The sequence below is a fragment of the Lacerta agilis genome, chromosome 4, assembly GCF_009819535.1.
Source record: "Lacerta agilis isolate rLacAgi1 chromosome 4, rLacAgi1.pri, whole genome shotgun sequence".
NCBI lineage: Eukaryota > Metazoa > Chordata > Lepidosauria > Squamata > Lacertidae > Lacerta > Lacerta agilis.
In genome coordinates, this window is record NC_046315.1 from 23,447,149 (window position 1) to 23,475,138 (window position 27,990).

At 43.5% G+C, this 27,990-nt stretch overlaps 1 protein-coding gene across 1 annotated transcript in view; it reads right to left on the minus strand.

The window, feature by feature from the left end:
• Positions 1-27,990, minus strand: part of ATP8A2 (ATPase phospholipid transporting 8A2) — a 318,542-nt gene that overhangs the window by 173,166 nt on the left and 117,386 nt on the right. The window contains exon 25 of the mRNA XM_033146356.1: positions 22,640-22,812. Within this exon, the coding sequence (XP_033002247.1) occupies positions 22,640-22,812 (173 nt within the window). The remainder of the gene's footprint in view (positions 1-22,639; positions 22,813-27,990) is intronic.

Genomic DNA, 27,990 nt, shown 5'->3' on the forward strand with positions numbered 1-27,990 from the left:
CGAGCCTCCCCCCTGCCGGAGGAGTGCCCTCCAGCCCTGCCGGCAGTGCTGCCCTTGCCCGTTTCCTCCAAGGCGAGACGGCCATGCTAAACTTTCAGCTGCCCAAGCAGCTGGCCAGGGAGGTCAGCTCGTTTTTCCTGTCTGTCACCATCGATGCCAACTTAGCCACGGATGTGTGCGGGATCTTGCCCGCTGCGCCTTACAAGAAGGCTGTTTACCAACGGGGGAAAGAGGGGAGCTCCACCTGGCGAGCTGCTGCCTGCTTTGCAGTGGATGAAGATGCAGGAGCTCAGTGCAGGGTCCGTGAGTGAAAATGGAAGTCCCAAGCTGACAGGGGCGCGGGGCGCCAGAGGGATCTTTGAACTAGGGCGCCGGATAGGCTTAAGACGGCCCTGACTGGCGGCAGCAATGGGGGAGAAGTTTCTGCAGTGTTGTTCGTTATATGAGCTCACTGTCCCTCCAAACATAGGTAGGCTCCTTCTCTGGTCCATTTCGGCACCTCCTTCAAATGTATTTTGTGTGCCCAGGCCTTTGCGAGTGCTTAATTCCAGCATGTGAATTATTTTATTCCCACCCAAGTTCAGCTACATTTATTTTCTAAGGTAACTTGTTTTTATTGATACATTACATTTTTAAACCTTTGTACAGTTCCTCAAGACTGATGTGGGAGTTGGAACAAAACTGTCTTAATAATGAATGAATTAAAGAATGAATAAAAGATCCCAGGGGAACTCACCTCTCTCCCCACCCACCCCACCTGCAATGGGTGTGGAAGAAGTGGAAGTGACTTCTGTTTCCCCTCCTGTTACTTCTTCAGGATGTCCAAAGCAGCCCTAACAGGGGCCACCACAGCTACTGGGCTTAGTCCTGAGTTACTATGCTTCAGAATTAATATCCCAACACATCTGGTGCATGTCAATCAGCAGAGTCTGGAAGGCAGCTACGCTATTATTGCTAAAGTTATCTTTGCACCCAGAAAGGATGAAAAATTCTCTCTTTGTGAAGCGGAAAGCTTAGATTCAGGGGAATGCAACCAAATCCTTCTGTTTGCCCTAATTCCACATGCCTGCCCCTACCCTCATGTAACAGAGAGCATCAGTATCTCCAGTTATCATGTAAATTTTTAAAATTCCTTTTCGGTTTTAAAAGGCAAGAATATTAAGTTCTATTTTTTTCTGTCCTATTTTTTTTAATGGATTCTACATCCCCGTTCAATTGGATATATTTTTCATGCTTGAAGAAGACGACAACTGGATAAAATACTGCATGGCATAAATTGGTTAGAAGTTTTTTTTTTTTTTAAAGCTTGGTAACCCAGAGGGATTGCTTAAAAAACAACGAAGTGTCAAGCAAAATATATTCTCAAATGTTGTATAAAAAAAGGATTTGCAGATCAAACTCTGGTATCTCATTTTCAAATCTGCAGCTCAACTGCTGATGCTCCTGTCCTGAACTTTCCTGTATAATTATCACAGAACAAATAAAAAATTTGCTCCCCCCCCCCTTTCGTGGAGAGATCTGCAAATTATTTGCCAATTATTGAAAAGCATCCCAAAAATTAAGGGCAAGAAAATTAATGGGGAGCAAAACTTAGAGAAGCAAAGTTCCCTCCCCTCCCTATCTTGCATTTTTTAAGACAGGGAAACATACACTAGAAGAATTATGAATCCAAACCCTGGCCAGGCACTGGTGAGGTTTAACAGAGAATCAGGACCATTGCAGTATCTGCAGCCCTGCTGCTCACGATGGCTGGGGCAGATGGGACAAGCGAATCTCTGTGCTGGGCCTGAGCTGGTGATCAAGCTGATCAAGCCTGTGCTGCACCCTATGACATGATGTCACAGCAGTAGGGCTAGCTTGGGATCCAGAGGATCCCTGACCAGCTCAGCCCCTTCCCTCCCCATGTTCAATAAAGCAGGCTGTCTGGAAGCATCTGATAGTAATAAGTCTTGGACCGATGATGGTTGTCAGCATTTCTCCAGTTCTGCAGTTGGTCTGAGAATCTCTCCTCCTGTTCTTTTGAGCTATTCACTGCTAATGGCAGGATGGAAAGAGCCAAATACAGGAGTTCCTATGTCCCAGTCTGCAAAATATCAGAATCGAGGCAGAATGCCAGCTCCTGGCAGCTCAGTGGTAAAGTGATCAAATTATCAGGCCAAAGTGGTTCTGCTGTGGTTTGTTTTGCAGACGGTAACATATCGCAACCTGGGCAATCCAATAACAACCATAATCACTAGGGCTTGGGATTTCTGTAGGTGTTAAGAGAGGAAAAAAAAAGACTGGATTTCTTTTCAACTCTCTCCTGACCTGATCTAAAACAGAACACAAACATTTATTTATTTTCTGTGCCACTCTAACCAACAAGCCATGAATATCTGAATCTTGATTAGGGGGAAGTGAGACTGGGTGCGATTTCCATTCTGGAGTACACTTGATATAGTAACGTCAGTCGTCCTGTCCCCCCCTCCACTTTTAAAGCATATCATTTCGCTCTTAACTCACTGATGCAATCAGATCTGGAAAAGAGTACCGTATTTCAATACGGAATCCAGAAGCTTTCTTCCCATGGAATGAATCCAGACATACTTTATGAATGACAGATACCCTAATTGCTAGCTGAAAGATTACTAAAGACATGAAAAGCTCCTAATCTTTTTCATTAAACTGAGTAGTGGGGCAGTGTAAATTTCCCCTCCCTTCCACTCGTCTACCCCAAGAAAAATGGCAAGGCCTCTAGGCAGGATTCGCTTACCCTGTATTATAAACAACACCCTTCAAAATGTTATACAATGGCTCGTGTAACATGATGCAATGCAACCTAGCCAATTCAAGCAGCGAATAAATACAAAATTAACACATCTGGTGCCTTGGGTACCATGTGCCAAGTCATTAGTTACCAAAGGGTTTATTCACACTTAAATAAGGTAGGTATGGAGTTTTTCAAAGGCCAATAAATAAGCAGATAAAAGCATCACCAATAGCTGCAGAGCAAATAGTCTAAAATTGCCCTATGTCAAGTTATCAGGTTAGTGCCAAGTTACACAAGCAGAGGAACCACACAATGCTTCTCTTCTTGCATTGTAGCACTATAGGCTGTAACTGGGGATTTCACACCTACATCTTACCCTGTACAAATCTCCTTTCTGTACTGTGTATGGAAAACTAGCATCTCAGGAAACATTATTCTATCCTGGTTTTCTCACTGCTATGCTTATTTTCTATGCTTGGGATAGTTTTTGGAAATGTGGGAAAGTATTCAAATACAGTGGTGCCCCGCTAGACGAATGCCTCGCTAGAGGAAAAACTCGCTAGACGAACGGCATTTGCTAGCGGAAGGCTGCCCCGCAAGATGAAAAAGTCAATGGGGCTGCCTTGCAAGACGAAAAAAAAAAAATCGGCGCGAAAACCTCCGCGCTGCATTGCCGCTTCGCTAGATGAAAAATTCGCTCTACGAAGACACTTGTAGAATGAATTATTTTCGTCTAGCGGGGCACCACTGTACGCAGTTATCCACCTGCAGCCTGAAGTTGTACCATCTAGTAGGAACTACACTATAAAACTCTATGGCATGAAAACTCTGTGTTCTGCTGCATGAGCTGTCTCATGAATGAACTATATACAACATATTAATCTGGAAAACAAGGAACCAGATCTATTTCCTCTTTTAGCTGGAATTACAAAAGTACATCAGAAAAGTGACTGCTCTATAAAATGCATGACATGTTAGTGAAGAACTGCCACACTGATTAGCGATCCTAAATAATTTTGAAGTTAACCCTAATGACTTCATTATATTTTTACATTAGAGGTACAATACTAACCTCCCCTCCCCAACACTGATGACTGGTATGTATGTTTATAATGACAAGCTCGCCCCTCTTTGCTGGCCTCTGCCAGTGGAGAGGAAAGCTTTTGGTGACTGATTGATTTGAAGGGCTGTCTGGTCCAATTCTGGTTAAAAGCTAACAAATCTTAAAAAGAGAAAGCAGAGGCCTTGAATGTGCCCATGAAAAACACAAGTGGTGACCTGGTCACAGTCCTCCCCACTATGGTTAAATGCATTTCCAGTTAAATCATATAAATTATTTCTAAATCAGAGTCAATACATGTAAAATAGTATATGCAAGTTGTGTGCTGATTTGTGCTTTCATGATGTGTGGGGTTTTAAGGACAATGCTTAAGTGTCTACCCTAGTTTGAATAGGGCTTCTGATCTGTGTACAGTTCAGGTCATGTCACCTCTCCTAAAAAAAGTATATTGAAGAGTTGGAAAAGATTCAGAAAAGGGCAACCAAAGTGATCATGGGGTTGGAGCAGCTCCCCTACGAGGAAAAGTTCCCCTGTGAGGAAAACAAGAAGGCAAAAGAAATAAGACCCTGTTCTGCCACCAAAGGGGATACAGATAATGAGGGAGTGTCCAACTCTCTAATGTTCAAGGGCACTCTCAGTTTCACACAAAGAAGTCGAGCAGAGTTGCTAAGCAATTAGCTCCATTCATTCAAAAGTATCCAGTTCCCTGTAACTTTAAGCTATTTACAATCTTGACAAGAAAGGGTGTTCCCTTCCCCAGAGCAAACAAATGGACACAGATAAAGAAAGCTGTAAAAAGAGACTGGCCACTTAGTTCATTATCAGTAGCTGAGCAAAGGGGGCTGATTCAACAATGGCAAATTTATTTGGGAATATAATTCGTGTGTACAGCACATTGTGTGGTGATTGACAAGTGATGTTGGTTGGGACCAGGCACCAGTTGCCTACGCAATGCACTAGAAAAACAGCATTTTTAACTAACTGCAGACTCTTCAACCGAAACAAAATAGAAAATTCTTTCCAGTAGTACCTTAGAGACCAACTGAGTTTGTTCTTGGTATGAGCTTTCGTGTACTACTTCAGTTCTACTTCAGTTCAGTTCTACTTCAGTTCAGTTCTACTTCAACCGAAGTAGAAGAAACCTCTGTGATGAACCCATCTTAACCAGATAGCCATGGCCATGGTTTTAGATTTGGTATCTCCCAAGCCAGTTTCTCTATGCATTTAGACTTTGGGGCCAAACTAGATATCTGTTTAATATGTAGCACACAGCATCTTGCCTTTCCTTAAATAATTACAGGTACAGGGCAGTATGTGGGAAGGAGAGGCTTATCTCTTCAGCACTTCTCCCAGGATTGGAATAGAGGGCCCCTCACAGGTTGCTATAAGCATTTTGGGGGTGGAATCAATGGGGTCTTTTTTTCCTAAGGCTCCTGGTTGGGCAGTGGGGGAGGTGTGAGATCTCAATTCCAATCAAAGTGAAGGAGTAAAACAATAAGCCTCCCCCTCCTCACACAATGCCGTAAAAGTAAGAATTAGGCTCTGCTGCACCAGTAATCATTTAAGTAAAAACAAGATCCGTACCTGAATGCTATGCATTAAGTGAATGTCTTGTCTGGCCCTAACTGTGATGGAAACATGGACTGTCCCCCATGAATGTTGCTCCATGGCAATAAGAAAGGCTAAATGGGGATGAGGGAGGCAAATAAAAACCACACATTCTCCCAGAAACCAACTGTGAAGCTTACAAATGTGACTGAACACACAGTATCCTGAAGGTGGGAGTCCTGTTGGAATTCTCCATGCATGGGTGCTACACCTGCTGCACAATTGCTTTTCACAACTTGTAATAACACAGAGAAAAGGCATGGATGAATCTCCCAGTTTCTCATTTTTTCCTATCTTAAACCTTTAAAAAAAACCATGAAAATTCATCAGCATTTTAGTGTGATTTTTTTCCATTGAACTGCAACTGAAAAATTCAGAGAAGCGTGAATTTTTAAAGGATGACTGCATTTCGGTTCATGTGTTGTTTCAGAAAAAGTGAATCAAGTAAATTCACCTTTAAATGTGAACTGAATCAAGTTTCTTCCCCATCCTCAACAGAGCATGTGTCAAGGTTTGGTTGAACATACTGTGTTTGAATATATTTTTTAAAAAAGCTCCTCAAAGTAATATCCATTAAAAACAATGATATTGGCGCTGTTAGCAAACCAGGGCACTTCAAGATCCAGGTTTGTCAGCTGCTTGCAAAACAACCAAGTGAAGCGTTGAATAATACATCAATTCAAAGCTTATCACACTGGTGCTTCTCTCAAACCAGGTCTACAACAGAATGGACAATGATGGCATTTGTTTTTTTGCCTTCACTCGGCTGAGAAGAAAATATTTCATTTAAAGAAATACTGTGAAGGTCACTGACTCACCTGCCCTCTCCACCTATCTTGTGGGCAGCACAATATACAGCATTTCCACAGATTGATTTCTCGGAAAGTAGTGAAAGGATAAAACTGGAGTATTGCTTGTTCCTGGAAAGGACTCTATAGACACGAAGCTGCAGAAGCTGGTTTCTTTCTTTCTTCCATTTGATTGATTTACTGCTAAACATTTTAGGTGACTCTATTTTCTAGGTAACGGTGCATTTCACAGGCAGTGTAGCTCAGGGCCTAAGTGTCTTGATACTTGCCATTCTCAATAGCAGTGACCTTTAAAAACAGTGGACTTGATCCTGTAGGAGGTTCTGAATGCCTCCCCCAAGGTCATGATATTTATTTCCCACTGGCTCAGGGAGTCAATGGCATTCATCATATCCCCTGGTTTATGAAGAAGATTGGGGGGGGGGGCTATTTCTTTCTCGCCCCGCTTTCTTTTTCTTTGAAAGAAAGGTTCTCCAAAGGTGGGTAAACTACTGTCTTTCAATGACCCAGAGCACCAAGTGGAGAGTACACTTTTCAAACCAGGAGGGGAAACAATAAAGTTGGGAAGAACTGCTAACATTTTGCAAGACACAATAGGCAAACAAGAGGGAATGTTGGTAGCACACTGTAAGAAGCACTGACCGCCAGACAGTGAGTTAAGAGTCTCCAGGTTACAGAAATCTTAAGTTCTCATTCTTCTAAAAGTCTAGAGAACAGCCTTTACATCCGAGGCAGCATCATCTCCTGGTCAGAAGAGTCAATCTTCTGGGTCTTATTAGCGGGAATCAAACTGGAAGAACAACAAAAATCTTGCCCCTCTTGCTCCCCAAAACATGAATTGCTGAGTGACTGGAACTCCCTCAGAGTATTAACCATGTGAAAATCGGTTCATGCCAAAGTGTTTGTTGGTTCTATACCTTTGTGGTGCATGCTGAAACCCCAAATAAGGAGCCAGCCGCAATTTCCATTGGCATACATTTATTCATCTTCCACTTATTTTCAAGCTGCATATCTGATTTTGATTCTGATTTATTTATTTGATTTTGCATAATGGGTTTGTGTATGTGTCTGTTTGGCATGTGGTGGAGTGGAGGAACAGAAAAAAGCTGTGGAGTGAATATTGCTTTGCACTGCTACAAATGTCAAATGGAACCGAGAGACAGCATGACAAAGGGGACAGTGGTCTCCCCCATCTGTGCTCCCCAGCAAACTGCCTCTGACAGTGGAAGGAGAACACAGGCATTGTGGACAGCAGGGGCGGAGTAAAGGGGGTGCGGTGGGAGCGGTCTGCCCCGGGAGCCACCCTGGGGGAGGGTGACACTTGGCACAACCCCTGCAACTCCCAAGCCTACAGCGAGCAACGGCCATGACAGCCCGTTCAGGCCACTGGCAAAGCGGCAAAGCTCTCCCCCTTTCCCCAGGCTTGCTGTAGGCTTGGGAGGCACGGGTGCCGTTGCCCCACCACCTGGTAAAAAGCCTCGCTCTGCGGCTTGCTCACTCACCTGCTCAGCACTTTGCTTCCTTCCCGCTCGGGCTGAGGGCGGAGGGGCGGGGCGGGAGGGGATGCTTCTCTTTGGCCGCTGAATCCCCTCCCTGGCCCGCCCCTCACAAAGCACCAAGCAGGTGAGCGAGCAAGCAAGCTGCGGAGCGAGGCTTTTTACCGGGCGGCAGGTCAACAGCACCTCCCAAGCCGCCCAGTAAAAAGCCTCGCTCCGCAGCTTGCTTGCAGTTTGCCGCCGCTGCCAGCAACCCGCTACGTAGCAACGCCCTGCCCCCGTGTGCACGTCGTGTTTGCTGCTCCGGGTGCTCAAGCGGCTTCCTACGCCTCTGGTGGCCAGTAGCCACTGACAGCTTTATGCTCCATGAATTTGTTTAATCCCCTTTTAAAACCATCTGGGTCTTCACCACCTATTGTGAGAGCAGATTCAATAGTTTTAGCTACGTGCTGTGTGAAAAAGCACTTTCCGTGGAATACTCTGAATCTGGTGACTGAACCCTGGGTTCTAGCATTATGGGAGAGGGAGAACAACTTCTCTTTCCCTCTTTCCCCATTCTATGCATAATCTTATACAGCTCTACCTTGTTCCCTCTTGCCTTTCCCCGCCTCTAAACTAGAATGAGAACCGAAGGAACTGAAAAATGCCTGACTGCTCTGCCGTAACCCAGACTATGGCTCAAGCTATTAGAGTAGTCTACCGGTAATTCATTCTTCGAAGTCCACGGTGACACAGCGAGCTGTGAAATGAGCACATGACAACAGTCGTCAGCCAGTAGCTTTGCCACCAAGGCAACACTCACCGAGCAGACAGCAATTGGGCCAAGTTCAAGGTATGTTTTTAGTAGATATAAAGCCCTTAACTACTTGGGACCAGATTAACTAAGAGTTCTCTTACCCCATGCTCAATTGACCACTTCAAGCTGCAGAACTGGAACTGTTACAAGGTGCCGTATAATACTTGTTCTGCATTTATAAGAAATATTTTGCTCTGGCAATGCCCACACTTGGGAAATCCCAGCTTAGCGATGTCAAGCGGGCACCCTCGCTATAAACATTTTTGTTTAGGCAAGCTTACTCAGACAGGTAGAAATCTGCCATGTGTTTTAATCCGCTTTTTTAGCTTATCCTTGATTTTAAATGGTTGATGTTTTAAATAGCCGTGTTTAACTGTTTATACTGATAATTTTATAGTTTTGTTCTGCTTTGTAAACAGCTTTGGGGTTGCCGAGTTTCTTTATAATCAAGTTGTTTATGCTTTTTAATCAATCAATAAATAAATCTCTCATCCTGTCCTGCTAAAAGGGTCGCACGGACTGTCCCCCCTCCCCTGATTAAAGAATAATGCCTTTCGTTTCAGTTAAAAGCCAAGAATCTGTACATTTGGAAGCTATGGTCATTTTGCTACAGGGAATGTATCAACAAAGCCTAGATTTTAATCAAGATAGATCTGGAAATCTAATACCTTAACTCAACAAGTTTGGCCGGGGCAATATTATTAGTCAAAGCAACGGAGGTGGCCAGAGGTCCGTCGCATTACAGAAGTCCTCTTTTTCTTTCTGCAGCAGACTCCTCCTGTCCTCTCCTCCCTTTATTGCTTACAGCGGGGGGTGGGAGCAACCTTTCCTCCTCCCATTGAGGATTGCATTCTTTCCCAGTAACCTTCCAAGGGCCACGTGCTGTGATGGACAGGCCCAGAAGCAAAAGCGGCTGCAGCAACAAATTTTAATTTATTCACCCATCCCTCTCGAGCATCCATCTAGGCAAGCAAGGAGGAGGGGTGGCAGAGAAATTGAATTCAGTGCATATTTAAAACCACACTTTCTGGGGAAATGTGCAAACTGAAACACAGCTCTCCTTTGAAATCTGAACCTATCTGAATTTTGTGTTGCAGTTCACCAACCAATATTTAAAAAAATGTATATATTGGAAGAGGTGGGTTTCATAAAAATGAAGACACTAGTGAAAATAACATGCAATAATGCAACACATTAGAGAAGACTGCTTGTCAAAATGTGTGCACCAGCCAAAAACTAGCATGTAAAAATGAGTTTATTGCAGGCATAGGCAAACTCGGCCCTCCAGATGTTTTGGGACTACAACTCCCATCATCCCTAGCTAACAGGACCAGTGGTCAGGGATGGTGGGAGTTGTAGTCCCAAAACATCTGGAGGGCCGAGTTTGCCCATGCCTGGTTTATTGGGAGAAAGCCTCACTAAATCACTGGTGAATTTTCATTAGAATTTTTTTTTAAAAAAAAAACCAAATTGCTGCAAAATGTGGAGAACTGAATTTAAGACTGGAAAAATGAGAAACAGAGAGAAGTGGAATGGACAGATTCTTCCCTCCCTATCCAGATGCATTATCATGAGTTCAAGGTCACATTCCAGCCAGGCAAAAAATACTCTAGGAAGAGGCAAATCAGGATCAGTGCAGGGTGTGGCCTGGAGAGTAGGGGCGTGGCAGGGGAGAGAGTGTGTCCTGGGGAGAGTTCTGAGGGCCAAACAGAGCTGCCTGGAAGGCGGCATTTCCCCCCAGTCCTTAGGTTTTCCCCTCCCTGATTTCTAGCATCCTCACCCCGAATTACTAGTACCAGCTGCTTGTTAGACAACAGAAGATATTTTACAACCATCATTCATCACAATATAAAACACTCAGTAGTAGATCTCAGGTCCTTTAACATTTCCTCTGTCTATTAGAATCTTAAAATAATGTATTGGTGGTATACTCTTAATTACCACAATATCTGTTTTCCCCAACTTCCCCCTCACACAGGAACAATATCTCTGAACACCAAATATATCCATCCTTCAAGTTGGCTGCAGCCTCTACTAAATTGCTTTGGCTGCCAGTGCTCTTGCTGTCTACCATCCAGTAAAATATTGATTTCCACAGCACAAACTAGAAACAAAAATCGATATTCCCCCAAGACAGGGTTGATTGGCAACAACATAACAGAGATCAGCTTGTCAGCCCAGCCAGCAAGACAAGCATCCCTTAAAAAAAAAGTGTATACGGAAAGAAACAAGAGCAGGAATGGTGAGGAAAGACAAGATGCACTCAAATATACTGCAAACACCTGAAACTAGAAACACAAACCGGAAGGATGAAACAGTCACAACTTTTTATTTCCTTCTCTTGCCTCTTAAGATAAGTGTTTATTTCTATACTAACATTGCTCAATAATAGCAATATGTGTGAGAGGAAAGCAAGGAACAGCACCGCTGAACGTACATATCCTTGTGGCAAAGGAGATTTTCATACAACCATTTCCACTGGTAAACTGGTTTCTGAAAGCTCTGAATCAGATGTGGAGAGCCAGATGTTGCTGGATTACAAAGCCCACCATCGCTGGCTGGGGCTGATGGGAGTTGGCGTTCACCATCTGGAGGGGCACCACTGCCTGTGAGTGATCAACTGGTGACTCACAGGGGAGATTCTCTCTTCAAAGCCCCACCTCAAACAATTTCTATCTAGTACCTGATGGATACTGTCATATTTTAATGAAGATGGAGTTGAAAACTTGTCCATTAAGAGCTAAGGGAAGGTGAACATGACAATATTACAGTGGTGCCTTGCAAGACGAAATTAATTCGTTCTGCGAGTGCTGTCGTATAGCGAAAATTTCGTCTTGCGAAGCATCAATGGGGGAAGAGCGGTTTGACGGGGGGGGGGGGAAATCGCGGAAATTTTTCGTCTTGCGAGGCAAGCCCATAGGAAAATTTGTCTTGCGAGACAGCCTTTCGCTAGCGAATGCCTTTCATCTAGCGAGGCATTCGTCTAGCGAGGTACCACTGTACATTGCTCTTTTGAGTTTTATATGCAATGCCTCAGCTATACCTGAATGTCAGAAGGTGCTCTTCCAAATGTGTAGTTTTGTGTAGTGTGGGTGTGTAGATTAATGGTTTTGATGATTTTATTATGCATTTTTTGTATGTAATCTTAATAAGTAGGGCTGTATCTAATCAAGCCATCCCATTAGGGCAAGGATTTCCTCTCCCCATGCACCCCCCAATCTGTTCCAGAGGGTGGGGAAACCAACAAAACAGATTAGTGTTGTGGGTGTGAGGGGGGTGCACAGGGATGGGTGAGGGAGAGGGAGTCCTTGTGCTAATGGGACAACTTAGCCAGATACAATTACAATGGTAATTGTGTTGCATTTTGATGTATCTTATTATATTTTGATGCTTTGTACATTATTTGCTATTGTAGTTCTTGCTACTTTCATTATGGGCGTTGTTTAGAGTGTATTTGTTTAAATGGGTAACTTTTTTAAAAAAAAACTGAATTATTATTATTAGTAGTAGTAGTATTGGATTGTATTCAACGCTACTGTTCTGCTTGCATAACAAACTTCTGCGTGAACAACAGAACTTCCCCCAATTCTCTCCTCTGCAGTTCTGCATGCATCCTCAAAATCTGTTCCATACAGTGGGAGAAAAACTATGGCGCAGATTTGGAGGGCACACAGGAAGAAGAGAGGAATGGAAAGTCTGACAGCATGAGCAGAAAGCTGCTCACACAACACTGGATGTGACTCATGATTTGGCTTTGAATATGAAATTCAAGAGATTTCTGTCAAAATACAAAGTGGTATATAAATTAACTAAATAATACATCAACTCCCATTGCGAGAAAGAAGGAAGACAGCAACATGGCAGAGGGGCAGCAAATCCAGTTTCTAGAACGGAAAGTCAGTGTACTTGTTTTCATCTTAAGACTTATATCCTGCATGCACTTACCCGATGCATCCATACTGCAGGAGCTAATGCGATTAATGCAGCCTAGCTGTGCCCTGAACTATAGCAAGAGCAAATAAAATAGTCAACAGTAATGATTTAATGAAATTGCTGGAATGTGACTTAATACTACTGAAACCGCCTATCGGAATTGTTGCTGTGAGGTAAGGCAGAGATTAAAGGTTTTCTTTTTGAACGAAATCACATGCAAATCCCAATTTATTTATTTTTACATAAAATGCACAGGGAAAACACCTTCTTCAGAAGGAAGAGTTGTTGGTTTTTTTTAACTTAACCTTGCCCTACATGCCAGACCTAATGTCTGTTAGAAGTACTTCTTCTAGTGACACAGAAGTTGTTCTGAAACAGTAAACAGAGAGCATTAAAGTGTATCAACAGTGACCTTACTATAGGTGTCTGCTATAGTCCTCCAAGCCAGACAGAAGACTTGGATGATGCCTTCCTACAGAAGTGAAAGATACTCGGAGTCGAGTGTGAATTTCATGCTCTTTATTCAGCTCATAGTAGTGAGGAATGTAGTTCCCCCAAAATGTTTGCTTTATATACACTATTTACACAATGGGCCCCACGTGATTGGCTAATTCCGGGATACTCCTGTATGCCAATCAGAGTGCAGATTCACTTCCACCTGGAGCTGGATTGGGTGGCTCCTGCGGACCAATCAGACTGCTGCAATCTCAATCCTATTGTTCTGGGACCAATCAGACTGCTGCAATCTCAATCCTATTGTTCTGGGACCAGTCAGACTGCTGCAATCTCAATCCTAATGTTCTAGGACCAATCAGCCTGCTGCAGTTTGGATCCTATTCAACTCAGTACATAACAAGAAGATTACCAAATGTTTAAAGGGAGAGCTATAGTGGTCATGGGAGACTCGCCCCCACCCTAATTTGGCTTCTTAATTATGCCATGTAGGCAATGAAACTGGGCTGCCTGAGGAAGGCAATCCAGAATAGGAGTTATTGCTTGTGCTCTCTGATAGATTATAGGCATATGGCCTATTTATGTGGTGGCGGCAATCATGAAAGAAAAAGTAAAGGGATGGGGTTTCATGGAAACTCCCCCCCCCCAACAAGCTGAAAAGATTCACTGGCAATTTTTCCATATCAGTCCTATGCATTTCCTGCACAGAATAAGCATGAAAAGTCAGGCACACTGTCCTGCAGGATAACTGTACATTTCACTGCATGCATATGAGCTAGGAACCCACCGTTGATCATAGTCCTCCAGCTCAGCCCACAAAGGAAGGCAAGCACCACCACGTATATTTCCTGTCTCTAATCAAGCTATAAGGAGCGCTGCAGATGTATGTGCTGAAACTGCTTCTTAAAAAGCACTTCTAAGATGAAAATAAACTGTAGAAAATTGTAAGCAGATTTGTGGATATAAAAAGAAGCTAAATAATCCTACAATTTATATGATGTATAGCATTATCCTGAGCATATACAAAGGAGGAAGAGGAATTACTGAATGTATGAACTCACAGTTAGAATAATAGGATGAGGTTATGTAAAGGAAACTGCAGTCTAAATATTGGAAAGAGAAAAAAAATTCCCACAAGCATGGTGTGAGTACCCTGTAAGCCAATCCCCCAAGGGAAGAAGTTGAGATCTGCTTACTTCAGCTATTTAAAAATTGAACAGACATGCACATACGAAGCAATTAATCACATTTCATTGAGTGGCAAGACTGTCCCCTTTATTCATTTTCCAATATATAAAATACAGGGCATATCTGTAGCTTAAAAACCCGAGAAAACTTATTTTATCATTCACATTGCTGTGAGTCTAGGCTATCTTAATTACCGTGCTTAGCTCTGCCATTAGGCTTCTGCCTAAAGTGTCACCTGCTAAGGACAGAGATTTGACAAGGGACCATTAATGTTCCTTAACGATGGTGAATGCTTTCCTGATGCCCTGGAATGTCTCTCCAGGCTTCTGAAGGCAACGCTCCCCAGACAGAGGGAAGGGAGAGAAGCAGCTTGGAGCTTGGTTTGCAGTTTCAGTTCAAGGAAGAGGGGAGGACTAAGAGCTTCTACCTGGGGTGACTCTCTGAGGAGCTGCAACAATAGCTGGGAGTCTGAGGCAGGATAAGTGGTTTTGCAGCCTGCCTTTAGTGGTCTGTTGCTTTCAATGGGAACTGCATGCACACGTGCAACTGAAACCAATGTTTCAATGCCATAAACCGCAAGTGCAATCAGTCAAAGGACATTAATCCCTTCAGCAGTGCCTCTGGACTTCTTAACACATAGAGAAGTGTGCAGCACATTTTATGCCAAAGGTAATCAACTTGGTGCTCTAGAGATACTTGGGACTACAACTCCCATCAATCCCACATGGCTAGGTCTGTGATGGTGGGGGGAGGCTGCAGTACACAGACATAGATAAATGCAAGAGATTCCATTTTATATTTCAGAGCAAATGTTGTGCTGCGTGTGAAATATTTTATTTGGCTCTCCGCTCCCACCCAATTCACTTAATTTATTATCTGTTCCCTACCAGTTCCCCTACCTTTGACATTTTTTTTTAAAAAAACAGCCCCCTGAGCCTTCCTCATAGCAATAGTCACATCACCACCACCTTGGTTAAGCCAGGGGTCGGCAAACTGCGGCTCATGGGCCACAAGCGGCCCACGGGGTAGTTTAAACGGCCCACGAGCTGCCCCCAAACCAAGCCGCCCACCAGGCGAGTCACCGCATGCTGCGCTAAACTGGCACAGCGCAGAGCGGGGACTCGCTTCTGCAGCACCGGAAATCGCATCTGCGCAGATGTGATCCAGCCCATGGAGCAATCACCATGGAAGTGATGTTACCATACACTGTCAAAACTGGACATCACACATGGCAAATTAAGTGGCATTGTTCTCGTTTCAGTGACAAACACTTTCACCCCCTTTTAATGAGATCCCCCCCATCCAAAAGATGTGCTTTGACCTACCACTGTCGAAAGCATGGATGAAAATTGCTCCCTTTAGGCTCAGTCCTAATTTTACTCTGTGTTTCCCACTCCCAAAGCACAAACTTGCACAAAGAAGAAATGAATCACAGATATTGTTTTATCCTGATAAGTAAGTATTCCCTTTATTATTGTAAGACTGGCCTATTTACTTTATCATTTGCATTCATTAATCACAAAATACTAGAATGCCATCCATAAGTAATACATACTAAGAAGAAGAAAAATATCCCCCAGAACATACGACAGACCCTGTTGGATCAAACCAAAGGCCCCCTAGTAAGAAATTCTCTTTCTCACAGGGGCCAACCAGATGTTTTAATTTGGGAAGCCTGTAAGTAGGACATGAACACAATAGCACTTTCCCCATTTATATTCCCCAACAACTGGAATTCAGGTGGGAAAGCATAGCCATTACAACTAGAAATCCCCAATCTTCCACCATTCAGCTTCATTGGACGTACCTGAGTTCTAGTGTTATGAGAAGGGAAGAAAAATGTCTCCCCATGTGCTTCCTTCACGCCATTAATAATTTTATACACTTCTATCCTGTCCCCAACTAAGCTCTAGTCCAGGCTTCCTCAACCTCAGCCCTCCAGATGTTTTTGGCCTACAACTCCCATGATCCTTAGCTAGCAGGATCAGTGGTCAGGGATGATGGGAATTGTAGTCTCAAAACATCTGGAGGGCCGAGGTTGAGGAAGCCTGCTCTAGTCCTTTAAGCCAGTGGTTAGGAACCTGTGGTCCTCCACATCAGCTCCCATCAGCCCCAGCCAGCATGGCTAACAATCGGGAAGCATGGGAGTTGTGGTCTGGCAACATCTGGGGGCCATAGGTTCCCCAGCTCTCCTAGCTATTGGGTTACAGTGTGCTAACCCAGGGGTAGATATCCTGTGGCTCTCCAGATGTTGTGAAACTACACCTGCCTTATCCTTGGCAATTGGCCACTTTGTTGAGGCTGATGGGAGGGATAGTTTCCCCATCTCTGTGATAAACCTTCCAAGGCAGAGATACTGCGGAACCCTCCTTTTAGCTCAGGAAGCTGATTAACAAAAAAGAACAGAAACCCATATCTGCAGTCACTATGCTTTTTTGCTGATTCTGCAAATCTTTGAGGATGACAAGAATAATAAAGCTCAGAGATCACTATTCATAAAGCTCAAATGCAAACTCTGTAGTGTGTGTGTGTGTGTGTGAGAGAGAGAGAGAGAGAGACAGAGAGACAGACAGACAGACAGACAGACAGACAGACAGACAGGAGTGTTGCCATCTAGAGCATAGTAAATTCAGTTTGCGAACTCATGACCACATTTTCATGCTTCCCCAAAGAGAAACCTGCGTGAGGAGTCTGTGAAAAAAATAAACTGTACTCTACTGAAAAGAGATCTGTTTTATTGGGCAGTGAGGTAAAGTTTGTGCATGTTTTTGGACATACCAAGACCTGACTGCAGTCCCAAGCCTTCATCCACCTTCAATTATATGCACACATAAAAGCTGCCAGAATGATCTTTCCCTTATGGTTTTCAAAGTCATAAGATGAGCACTGGGCTGTCATGAATTGTCAGAGGTAGAACTAGATAATAAGCATTGATAATTCAGTAGCTGATAGATGGGGGGAGGGAACGTCAGATGAGTATATACAAGAAAATGGAACACATACATAATTTTCTTTGGGACCAATTAATGTTATACAAGTTTGCGTATTTTTAATAAGAAATACATTTGACATTTCCTTGTCACAGGGCAGGAAAGGGGGAATCTTTTGTAATGAACGTCAATGAGACACTTTTTTGTTGTTGTTGTGTTTTTTTTAAATAAATGAACACAATCTGAGCTGCACCACAATACAATCATTAGGTGAATGCTAACCCCAGTAACAACATGATCATTAATATTTCAGGTATATTCCATGGGCTTATTTTGCAAACTGTATTATTGAGTTTTCTTCTGCACAGCAGCAGAAGGTGTCATGGTAAATTCTCACCCCTTGGTGTTTTCAAGAGTTCTTTCCTATCTCTTCTGCTATGTCAAGGTGGGGAACCTTTTTGGCTTCACAGGCCAAAATCTGTCAATCACCTGACATCATAGTGACATTGGGTGATTCTGCACTTTGAAGCCCCATTTGTCGAGACTTCAAAGTGCAGTGTAGGGCTGTTTGAAAGCCTTTTACAAGCTGCCCCACACTGTTCTTTAAACCTCTGAAAATTGGAGGTTCAAAAGAGCGGAGCAGGGCTGTCCACTTTCAAACAGTCCACACTGCTCTTTGACCCTCTAGTTTTTGGAGGTTCAAACAGAAGCTATATCAGGTGTAGGGTTGGGTGTGCTTTCCCCAAAATCAGCTGGTGGGCCAAATGGAATAGCCTAGCAGGCCAAGTTTGGCCCACAAGCCAGAGGTTTCCTACTCCTGTGCTACATCACTGAACTATTTATGAGCATTGCATCAAAAAAAAAAAAAAAAATTAGCCCCAGGATAGATATTCAGCAGCAGCCAACACACCATCACCTACAGGAGTTATACAAGACCTGGCTACAGCTCAATTGAAGTGCTCGTGCTTGGCATGTACAAAATCCCCAACTTTAATTCCTGGCCTCTCCTGCAAAAAGGTAGCAGGTGATATGAAAGAAAGCTGCTTGATGCCCTAGAGAGCTGATGCCAGCCAGAGTAAGCACTACTGAGCTGGATGGGCCAATAGCCTAGCTTGGTATAAATTATAAAACAACTTCCTATATTCCTATTGTGGGACTGTGTGCACTTATCAGTTGCATGAACAGCCGCAACCACATGAGCCACCTGAAATGGCAAAGTCCAGGCACAGCTTGACTACTACATCTGATGCTTCTGAAAACAATGCCACCAACACTGTGATATATGTGGTCTGTAATGCCACAACCATACTTTGTCTCCCTCTCTGCTGACTCGCTCTGCCTTCCCTGCAAGACAAACCTTCTCTACAGGATATTACATAGAATTAAGTTGGAGTTCTAAGATGTGCCAAAAGATCACCATGCGACTACAGCGGGAAGGTTATTGATTGCCAAAAATTGGAAAAGCAGCAGAGTCCCAAGTAAAACAGACTAGCTATCTAAAATGATGGAATACTTCCATATTGCTGAACTAACAGGGAGGATAAGAGGAGATATGGTACAAAAAGTGAATAAGGAGTGGGCTATCTTTAAGGAATACATCAAAATTTATGTGGAAAAAGTAGAATTTCTGACAGATATTGAGTGAATCCAGAAAATGATGAGAGTGAAAGGAGAGTAAAGTCAAGAGAGAAGAAGAGACTAAAGAAATAATGAAATGCATTTAAGCTAGTTGGAAAAATAAAGTAGCATAACAAGAACGGCTGGAAGGCAAGTCACCTGGTGGGTGTCCATGTGGGGTAGCTGTGTAGGTATGTTGATATGTATAGTATAGGTAGGTATTATATAGAGTAATGTAGGTATGTTTTATGTTATGAAAATAAGGTAGTGTGTTGTGTAATGTGTATGTGTACAGTCATACATCGGGTTACGTGTGCTTCGGGCTGCATTTTTTCCAGTTTCAAACACGGCAAACCTGGAAGTGTTTACTTCCGGGTTTTGCCTGGCGAGCGTGCGCAGAAGCATTCTGCGCAGTTCGCGCATGCGCAGAAGCGCGATATTGCGCTTTCGCGCATGTGCGATAACGCTGCTCGGGTTACGGACTTTTCAGGGTGCGAATGGCACCCCGGAACGGATTGGGCCTGTAACCCGAGGTACCACTGTATTGTGTAAATGTAAATGTATGTGTTTCATATGTTAATAAAATGTAATAAAATAAAATAAAATAAAATAAAATAAAATAATCACTATGGAATCTATTGGGGGGGGAGATCAGAGGAGTGTCACCAGATGCAGCTTGCCAAGTGGGCCGGGGCCAATTTGGTGCTCCTGTTGGGAGTGCTTGCACTGCATCAAACTCCCTGCTGCCTTGCCCTTCCTCCTCTCCCTCCCAGAAGGCAACAGCAATCTGTCTGCCAGGAAAGCAGCTCTTGTGGGTTATCACCTGCTTTCTTCTACCAGCACCAAACACATAATGATCTCTGGTGCTGTTGTGAAGGCAAATGCTGGCACAGGAACACCAATGGCTGATCCTGGATCAGCGCTGGGTCTGGCTGGGTGCCAGGATTGCCTGGCTACCATTACCTGGCACCATTTGCATCTTTTCTGGATGCTGCCCTAGTCAGAAGAAAGAACAGGAGGAAAAGCCTTCCTTGCTGCTGCGGGGACATATAGTTGAGCTCTGCCTTGGCAGTTAATTGTAGCAGGGGTGCATACAAGATATGGAGAGAGCAAGCACAAAGCATCCAAGCCACAAAACCACAAAGGTTATTTAACTTAATGACTAAGTAAAGCTAATCAAGAAATGTTGTTGTTGTTCAGTCGTTCAGTCGTGTCCGACTCTTCGTGACCCCATGGACCAGAGCACGCCAGGCACGCCTATCCTTCACTGCCTCTCGCAGTTTGGCCAAACTCATGTTAGTAGCTTTGAGAACACTGTCCAACCATCTCATCCTCTGTCATCCCCTTCTCCTTGTGCCCTCCATCTTTCCCAACATCAGGGTCTTTTCTAGGGAGTCTTCTCTTCTCATGAGGTGGCCAAAGTACTGGAGCCTCAACTTCAGGATTTGTATATTCAGTAATTGTATATTGGCACGGAAAGGAAGCAGGAGCAGGTGACCAGCACATTTGATGGGCTTGCCCTTATAATTCAGAACTTTTGGCAGAAGCTGGCAAAACAATGGTAAGAGCTACAGCACAGGTGGGAAACTTGTATCTCTCCAGATGTTGCTGACCTACAACTCTAACTGCCCAACCAACATGGCCAATTGTCACAGATGATGGGAGTTGTAATGCAACAACATCTGCAGGACCACAGGTTAGTTACCCGTGCCCTATAGCATAATGTCTTTCACCTAAGTCACTAAAATTATTTCTGTGATATTTCTCAGATGCGTTGTTAAACATTTCATGTCAAGTTTTAGTCTTTTTTATGTTACTTCACAAATCGTATGGAGCTTTACTCCATTGTAAAAACAAACAACCCCATCCTGTATCCACTTTCCACCTGCGTTATTATTACCCCATAGATTCGTTTATTCTAAATTTTAATTGTATGTTGGACTGGGGACACAAAAGGTCAGGGAAGTAAACGTGATCTCATTTGCAGTTACGAAGAAGTCTGTTTAGGTTCAACCATCTTAAAGCAAATGGAATAACCTTACTCAAGACTGATCTAAGGACTCAAGACAACCTCTGCAAGTTAGCAACAAATCCTGTTTTAGGTTTCTGTCAGTGAGGGGTTTTTTTTTTTTTTTTTGCAAGTGAGGTATAAACAAAGGTATTAACCCCTTGATTATCTCCCATGTTGAAAATGCATTTTGGTGAAGTCGTTAAGTTCCATGCCTTTTTCCACAATGTTTTGAGTCTAGGAACCTTTAAACTCTTGAGTCATGCCCCACTTCCTTCAGACATTGTCAGTCTTTGTGGGGCTAGATCAAAGGCCCATGCAGTCAAACCAATTCCCATTTCCAATGCCTTTCTTTAAGCTAACCTTAGTCATATGACTGACAGGGTGGATGATTGCCTATAATCCTCCTGCACTGCCAAGAATTTGCCGATATTACTCTTCTGCTCTCCCACTATCTCTGGTGACCAAAAGGTACAGTACTTTTAATTATTAGTACATTAAAAAAAACAAAAACCCAAACACCCCCAAAGAACAATGTGGAAAAATACAATAAAATGTAGATCCAAAGAGGAAGGAAAGTGATGTAATTTCATAGGTTTAAAAAGGGAAATAAAAATAAGTGGAGCGGAGCCCCCAGGGAAAAGGAGGAATGCCTTTAATAGCCCATAAGGCTTTACAGAAACGTTCCTTTTGCTTGCCAGGTGCTTGATACTAAAGAAAAGAAAACATTTTTCATCCCACTCTGGGCTGTTTTAATCGGACTGTGTGTGTCAAATAAGGCAGTGCATTTTAAAACTTAACAGGAAGAAAGTTAAAACGTAATTGGCGCAGAGGAAAGGAAATTTCAAATTAAATAGTGCAGACATTAATGAGGTGGGAATGGAGGGGAAGGTGCAATTGGGATAGATCTTTGTTTTTCAACCTGATGATACACTATTTCACCAAATCTAGAAGGACTCTGGCTCACAATTCTCAATTTGAAGTAGCATGAATCCATAGGATTTAACGTCGCATAAATTCAGAGTCAGCTTTTCATTACCAAAGGGGCATTTCATACACATTTGCCATTCAACGTCATTTTAAAATATACTTTAAAAAAAAGATATATGGTATATTCATTTGCTAGGCTTTAGACATAAAGCACTGTTGAAGCTGCTACTCAGGAGAAATCTTTTAAAATGAAACTGCAGTAAATTTGGGTCTGTTTAGGAGAAAGAGAGAGGCCCATAACAAGATAAACTGACCCGTTTGCCCATTGTCTCCATCAACAGGATTGCCTCAAAATCAGTGGGGAGCAGGTGAAAGCCACCCAGCAAAGCCACCCGAAGGCAAGGAGGGAGATGTACTATTGTGTACTGTACAGTGGTGTAGCCAACACGGTGCCCCCCAGATGTCGCTTCATGACAGACCCCCTTCAGCCCCAGCTAGCATGGTCAGTGGTCAGAGGTGGTGGTAATTGTAGTTACGGAGGAGGAAGGAATTTGGCTCAGTTCACATTTCAGTTTCATTGTGAACATACCTAATTCCCAGTTACTAGAACAATACACAAATTGAAAGGCAGCCATTCTTTGGAATTTGCTCCAAATTTTGCAATGCAATAAAAACAACCAAATAATGTGCACAAAAATACATTATAATAGGGGGAAGTGTGCACAAAACGGCAAATCTCAGTTAAAACAATACACAAATGCATCCTATTAGGGGAAATTGCTTGCTTGGGAGAATTCTGCACTAAAAGGATGACAAATATTCATGTGGATTCTTTTTTAAAAAAACAAACAAACTGCAAACCAATGTGGATTAATATTGAAAACATGAGAAACTGAAACTGACAGATCTGCCCATCCCTGGCTGTTGTCTGCAACATCTGAAGGAGGTCACGTAGGCTATGCTTGGAATAAACAACAGGGCACGTGAACACATAAAACTATAAACTTGTTTTATAACCTGGAAGCTTAAAACTTCCAATGGAAAGATCTTGGCATTTCTTACCTGCAACAGATGACAGATTTGCACGATAGCGCTAGATCCAGGAAGGACTGCCGCACCTCAAAGGAAAGAGCGTACTTCAGCGTCTGACCATCGATAATCAAAGCGATGTCATTCTCTTTGCCCAGCGAATCACCCAGGTTTGCACAGTGCTGAGTAAGTGTAGCTCTTGTTGCCTGAGGGATGCACACAAAAGAAGGGAAGGGAGAATAACACTCCTTTCTAGAATGGATCCGAATGGCAGGCATGACAGGCAGGGCCATTGCAGTGACGGCCCCACATTTGTGGAACTCCCTCCCAAGTAGTCCCATCATCATATGGTCTAGTCAATACAGTCTTTTAAAAAGGGCCTCTCTTATTTCAGATGGATTTCTCTCAAAGGATTTGTGGTGCCGCTGGCTTGAAACTGTTTTGTTTCCGATAACGGAGGTCTTGCTGACTTCTTCGTGGTTTTGAACTGATATTTTAAAATGGTTCTTGTTTTTATGCAAGTTGCCTTGTGAGGGCTTTGCCCTGAGATGTGGCCTAGGAATGTTTAAATAAAATAAGAAAGGATGCAACACATAGTTGCTTTCATGAGCACATCATTCATTCATTCATTCATTCATTCATTTTGAACCCTGTTTATGTGTTCTCTCAGGGCCCATAACACCTTTCAGGATTCAGCTTCAATTTATTGCCCATCCCCAGATCCAGCCCAGTGCCATCTACATATTGGTGGCAGTTCTCTCCTGATGGCGCTCCCAGAGGCTTCATATAGATGTTAAGAGCATGCAAGACAATATGGAACCACAACAGAACAGGACAACTCCCAGGATGCTGGGCAGTAGCCTCCCATAACTTCCTTCTATAAACGGCCCTAGAGTTAGGAGCAGACCCACTGAAGCACAGGGTCCCCAACCCCTAACTCCCTGAGATGTTTCAGGATATCATGGTGAATAGTATCAAAATCTATCAAGGAGAAGAAGCAGGCTCACCCCCCCCCCCATCTCCATCCTGACAAACGTCATAAACCCAGAATGACCAAGGCAGTTTCACTGCCATTAGTAGGTCTGTAGCTAGACTGGATCCAAGAAATCAGTTTCCTCCAAAGCATGTCTGACAATGGACTGCCGCCACCTTCTTGAGCACCTCGTCTAGAAAGAGGATATTCGCCACTGGACAGTCGCTGTTAAATACTTCTGGGGCCTGGGAGGTCTTCTTAAGGAGGGGGTGCACCACTGCCACCTTCAAGGGAGATTTTCTCCCCCCCCCCAATTATTATTATTTTACTAATTAGGAAAATAGGATCTCACTCTTTAATTCTATGAACTGCTGGCTGAAGGCAAATGCTCCCCCCCCCCATAGGCAATGGAAAACACAGTACATTATTACATTCATGCAATTTCCCTTTCTTTTACAAATACGTTATCAGCACTGAGCAAGCAACTTTGAGTTAAACACACTCCTAAATGGAAAGATGCCGTAATGTCTGCTAAATATATCTGTTTATCCATGCTTTAGAAGATCTCTTTTTATAATGCCCCAGGTTGCAGGTAATAGCTACAAAATACGAACAAGACTAGAGCGGGATTATATTTGTCAGGATTTTTTTTTAAAGGTATTTATGTACCATTGTAATCTTGTGACTGCTTTATGGGCCCAAATTCCTTCAGGGAGAAGTCACAGACCCCAAAAACTTGTTGCGGATTATAGCATTTTCTATCCTCACCTCTGATTTGACAAACAGATGTGGAAGCAGTGCGTAGATAAACTACTTAACAGAGACAATACAAGTGTGGGCACTGAACAGCTTCAGTTAAGCTAAGTGTTGTAAGGCAATGAAGGGAGTCTTGCACAAGGGCTTCAAGGGATCAGCCTTCCTTCTGCATCAACCAGTGTTCTGGGCCTTTGACCAGCTAACCCAGGTTTCACAGGGCAAAGGCATCCTCTAGGCCTAAGTATTGGCCTGAGTTTAGTCAGCTGACCTTGCAGCCCAATGGAGAGTCATTAGGCTCTATAACAGGGGTGCAGAATCCTTTTCAGAACCATGGGCCACGCTTATTTCTGGGCAACCTTCTTTGGGCTGTATTCCAGTGGTGGGTTGGGCAACAGCGGGCTGAGCAACAAATGTAGATTTTTTTTTTCTTTGTACAGTAGGATGATTTCACACAGCACTATTTTTCTAGAAAAAGTGGTGCCCACATGAGAGGTGCTGAGTTCTGGCAAGTTCTGGCTGGGGGGGAAAGCCCTGGTTTTACACCTACTCAGACGTTCCTCTCTGGCCTCCATCCAGACAAGCATTATCAGAGTTTCAGTCTTGCAAAAACACCCAAGAGAGGGCTAGTGAGGGTGTGTGGCTTAGAAAATCCTTCCTTCTGGCCTGGCAATCTTGAGTGCCACTGGGTTATTACACAGACTCCAATAACTGTGCCTTTCCTGTCTATGATTACATTCTCTGTCTGTGGCCCTTGGTTCCTGTTTGACGGATCTGGTATCTGACCACCAACCACAGCTCCTGCCCCATGTCAGGCCCAGACTCCATGGCAACCTATTGCAAGATAGGCCCCAAGTCAGAAATAAGTTAAGCGTCATACCCTTCCTTAAATCTTGTTGGCACAGCTGCTAGTTACAATGTCCTTGCAATGCTATTGTAATAACTTACTCCCAGGATGCCTAGCTGTTACACATCACCTTGAGCATTTCTCAGCTGGCACAGTAACAACAGGTTTCGACAATCTATTCACCAGCTTACGTGTACAAACAATTTGCTCCTCTGAAAGGTAAATGTGCATGAATACTGTCATGTTGAGTAAGCATTCTCAAGGAAGCTTTATCCGTACTTTCCAGAAGCAGAGATCTCTGCATTCCCGGGGCAAGCAACCTGAAGCTCCTACTATTACTTTAAAAACAACAACACTTATTAAATAAAATAATCCCCACCAGTGAGCCTAGATTACGAATGTACTAAAACAGCCCAAACCAGTGTTTGCCAATCTTTTTGGCAAGTGCACCAAGGTAACAAAGTTCAAAGTAAGAAGGGTGGGGGATGCTAGTCCAGGGAAGTACTGTATAAATTAGGGTGCTTTTTGACTCTTGTTATCAGAGCATACCAAAGGAGAAAGAAGCAGTGCTAGAAAGGGCAACAAGACCGTAGGCTTGACACTGTGCTACAGGCATGTCTGCTCCTGTCCAGAAGCACCAGGGGAAGCTTTGTATGCAGAAGGTCCCGGGTTCAATCCCAAGAATCTCCAGGTAGAATGGGAGATAACCTGCCCTGAAATCCTAGAGAGCTGCTGTTCGTCAATGTAAACCATAGTGAACTAGATGGACTAACAGTCCGGTTCAGCGTAAGGCAGCTTCCTATTTAACACCTGCTGCCTGTGTCACCCGAGGCACCTATGCCTCAGATTCACTAATTAGGGCTCCCCTTTTCTCCCCTTAAAATGATTAACGTAAGTGTTATTTCATCCCTACTCCCTTAGTTCTTTTCCCGTGATCATCTATATGACATGATACAGTCAAAGTCATGCACTTTTGAGGACTGGGGATTCCAATAAGAGAGCAAAGAGCATGTCTGATTAGCTACCACTGAAATCGACAGCATTTAGAAGTGGTTAACTTTGGTGGACAGAATTCTGATACATCCCACAGGGGCTTCCTTTTAATTAAGCATGCACAGGATCAAGTAGTCAATGGAGAAGAAAACATGGATGGGTGTTTGCGCATCTACCATATGGAACATTTTAGCATTAACTAGGGTCTGAATATTTTTGAAACTTCATTCCCTAGTTCCTTCAGTTGATGTTCTTTATCAACTTTGATCCCAACAGTGGCAAATTACCTAAGAAGTTAAGAAGGTGATGCTTCACTTTTTATGCCTTTTCCCTCATCTGTTGATGATTATGGTTTATTTAGGAGAAAGCGCAAAAGTAGCTTGATTCCTAAAATCAAAATACTACACAAACAAACGCCTAAAATTATTGCCCCAGGCACGCAGTAGATAATCATGTGGGATTCTTGGTACCTTCCAGTTCCCAGCAACAGGGAAAGGCCTCAAGTGTCAATTTCCCAGATTTTCCTGAAATATTTCAAGAAATCCCTTTACAGGGAGGGAGAGAAAACCCGTGTTTTTCAGCAGAAACCATTTCCCCTCATCCTCTCCCTTCTCTATACTGTTCCCAATACGCTGTTCCCACACAGTTTGCCAGCCTATTAAGCCTGTGCCGAAAACACTCAGCGTTAGAAGTATTTTATATCCTAAAAGGGAAATGGCTTTGTTTCATGCATCATATAGAAGAACACCATTTTTTTCCTAATCCGCTACTGGCCCCTACAGCATTACGTCCTCAAGCTTCCTAACACTTCCTAACAGCACAAGACAAGAAGCGTCTCTAACAGCAGCCTAATCTGACCCGCCCTGTCATTGTTAGCAGCAAAATAAAGCACCCTTGTTACATCTGCAGCTTGGACCACTTCCAGACTTTAAGGAACAGGAGGATCGAGAAAGAGAAAGAGGGTTGGAATAGAAGGGGCCTGTGTAGTTTTGGCTCAGCCGGAGTCTGCTTCTGGGTTCCCACGTTCCCCAAGCCTGGCCAAGGCCCACCTGAGAAATAACAGCCTGTGAGGTCACTCTGAGGAAGAAGATTGGATGACAGATGCAAAATATGTGTCTGATATCTTCCCCACACCTTTTTGCAGGCTATTCACCTTACAAAAAAAGGGGGGGTATTTATCTGGTGACCTTTCACGTATGATAGGCATATGTCAAATGGGATAGCCCAAGCACCTCTGCTTTTATTACTTTTTTTTTTTTAAGCCTTCATGCTGCAGCCATCCAACAGCAAGAAAGGAGAAAGGATGGTTGCCCATAGGGGCATTCAAGTCAGAATTCCCCATGGAATGACGGTAAGAACATAAGAAGGTCAATGACCTATCCAGTCCAGCATCCTCTTCCCACAGTGGCCAACTAGATGCTCGTGAGAAACATGCAAGCAGGACCCAAGCACAACAGCGCTCTCCCCTCTGTAGTTTCCAGCAACTGGTATTCAGAAACGTTACAGCCTCTGACTGTAGGTACCGTATGTACCGTACACTTTCAGATATTTGGTGGAATGGATTTCAAGGAGAAGGGGAGAAAACTCGCACGGCATTCTTCTAGACTCTTCGCTATTGCTGGCTGCCATTTTTAATTTCTTGAGCAGTGTTCTTCAATGTTGGGTTAAAGGGTCATAGTTCAGTGGTAGAATATCTGCTTCATACGTGGAAAGTCCAAGACTCCATCTCTAGGTAGGGGTGAAACCCTTGAGCACTGCATCCAATTACTGTAGATTGGGGGAGGGGAGCCTGAGCCTGCGGGGGTCAAATGCAGCCCT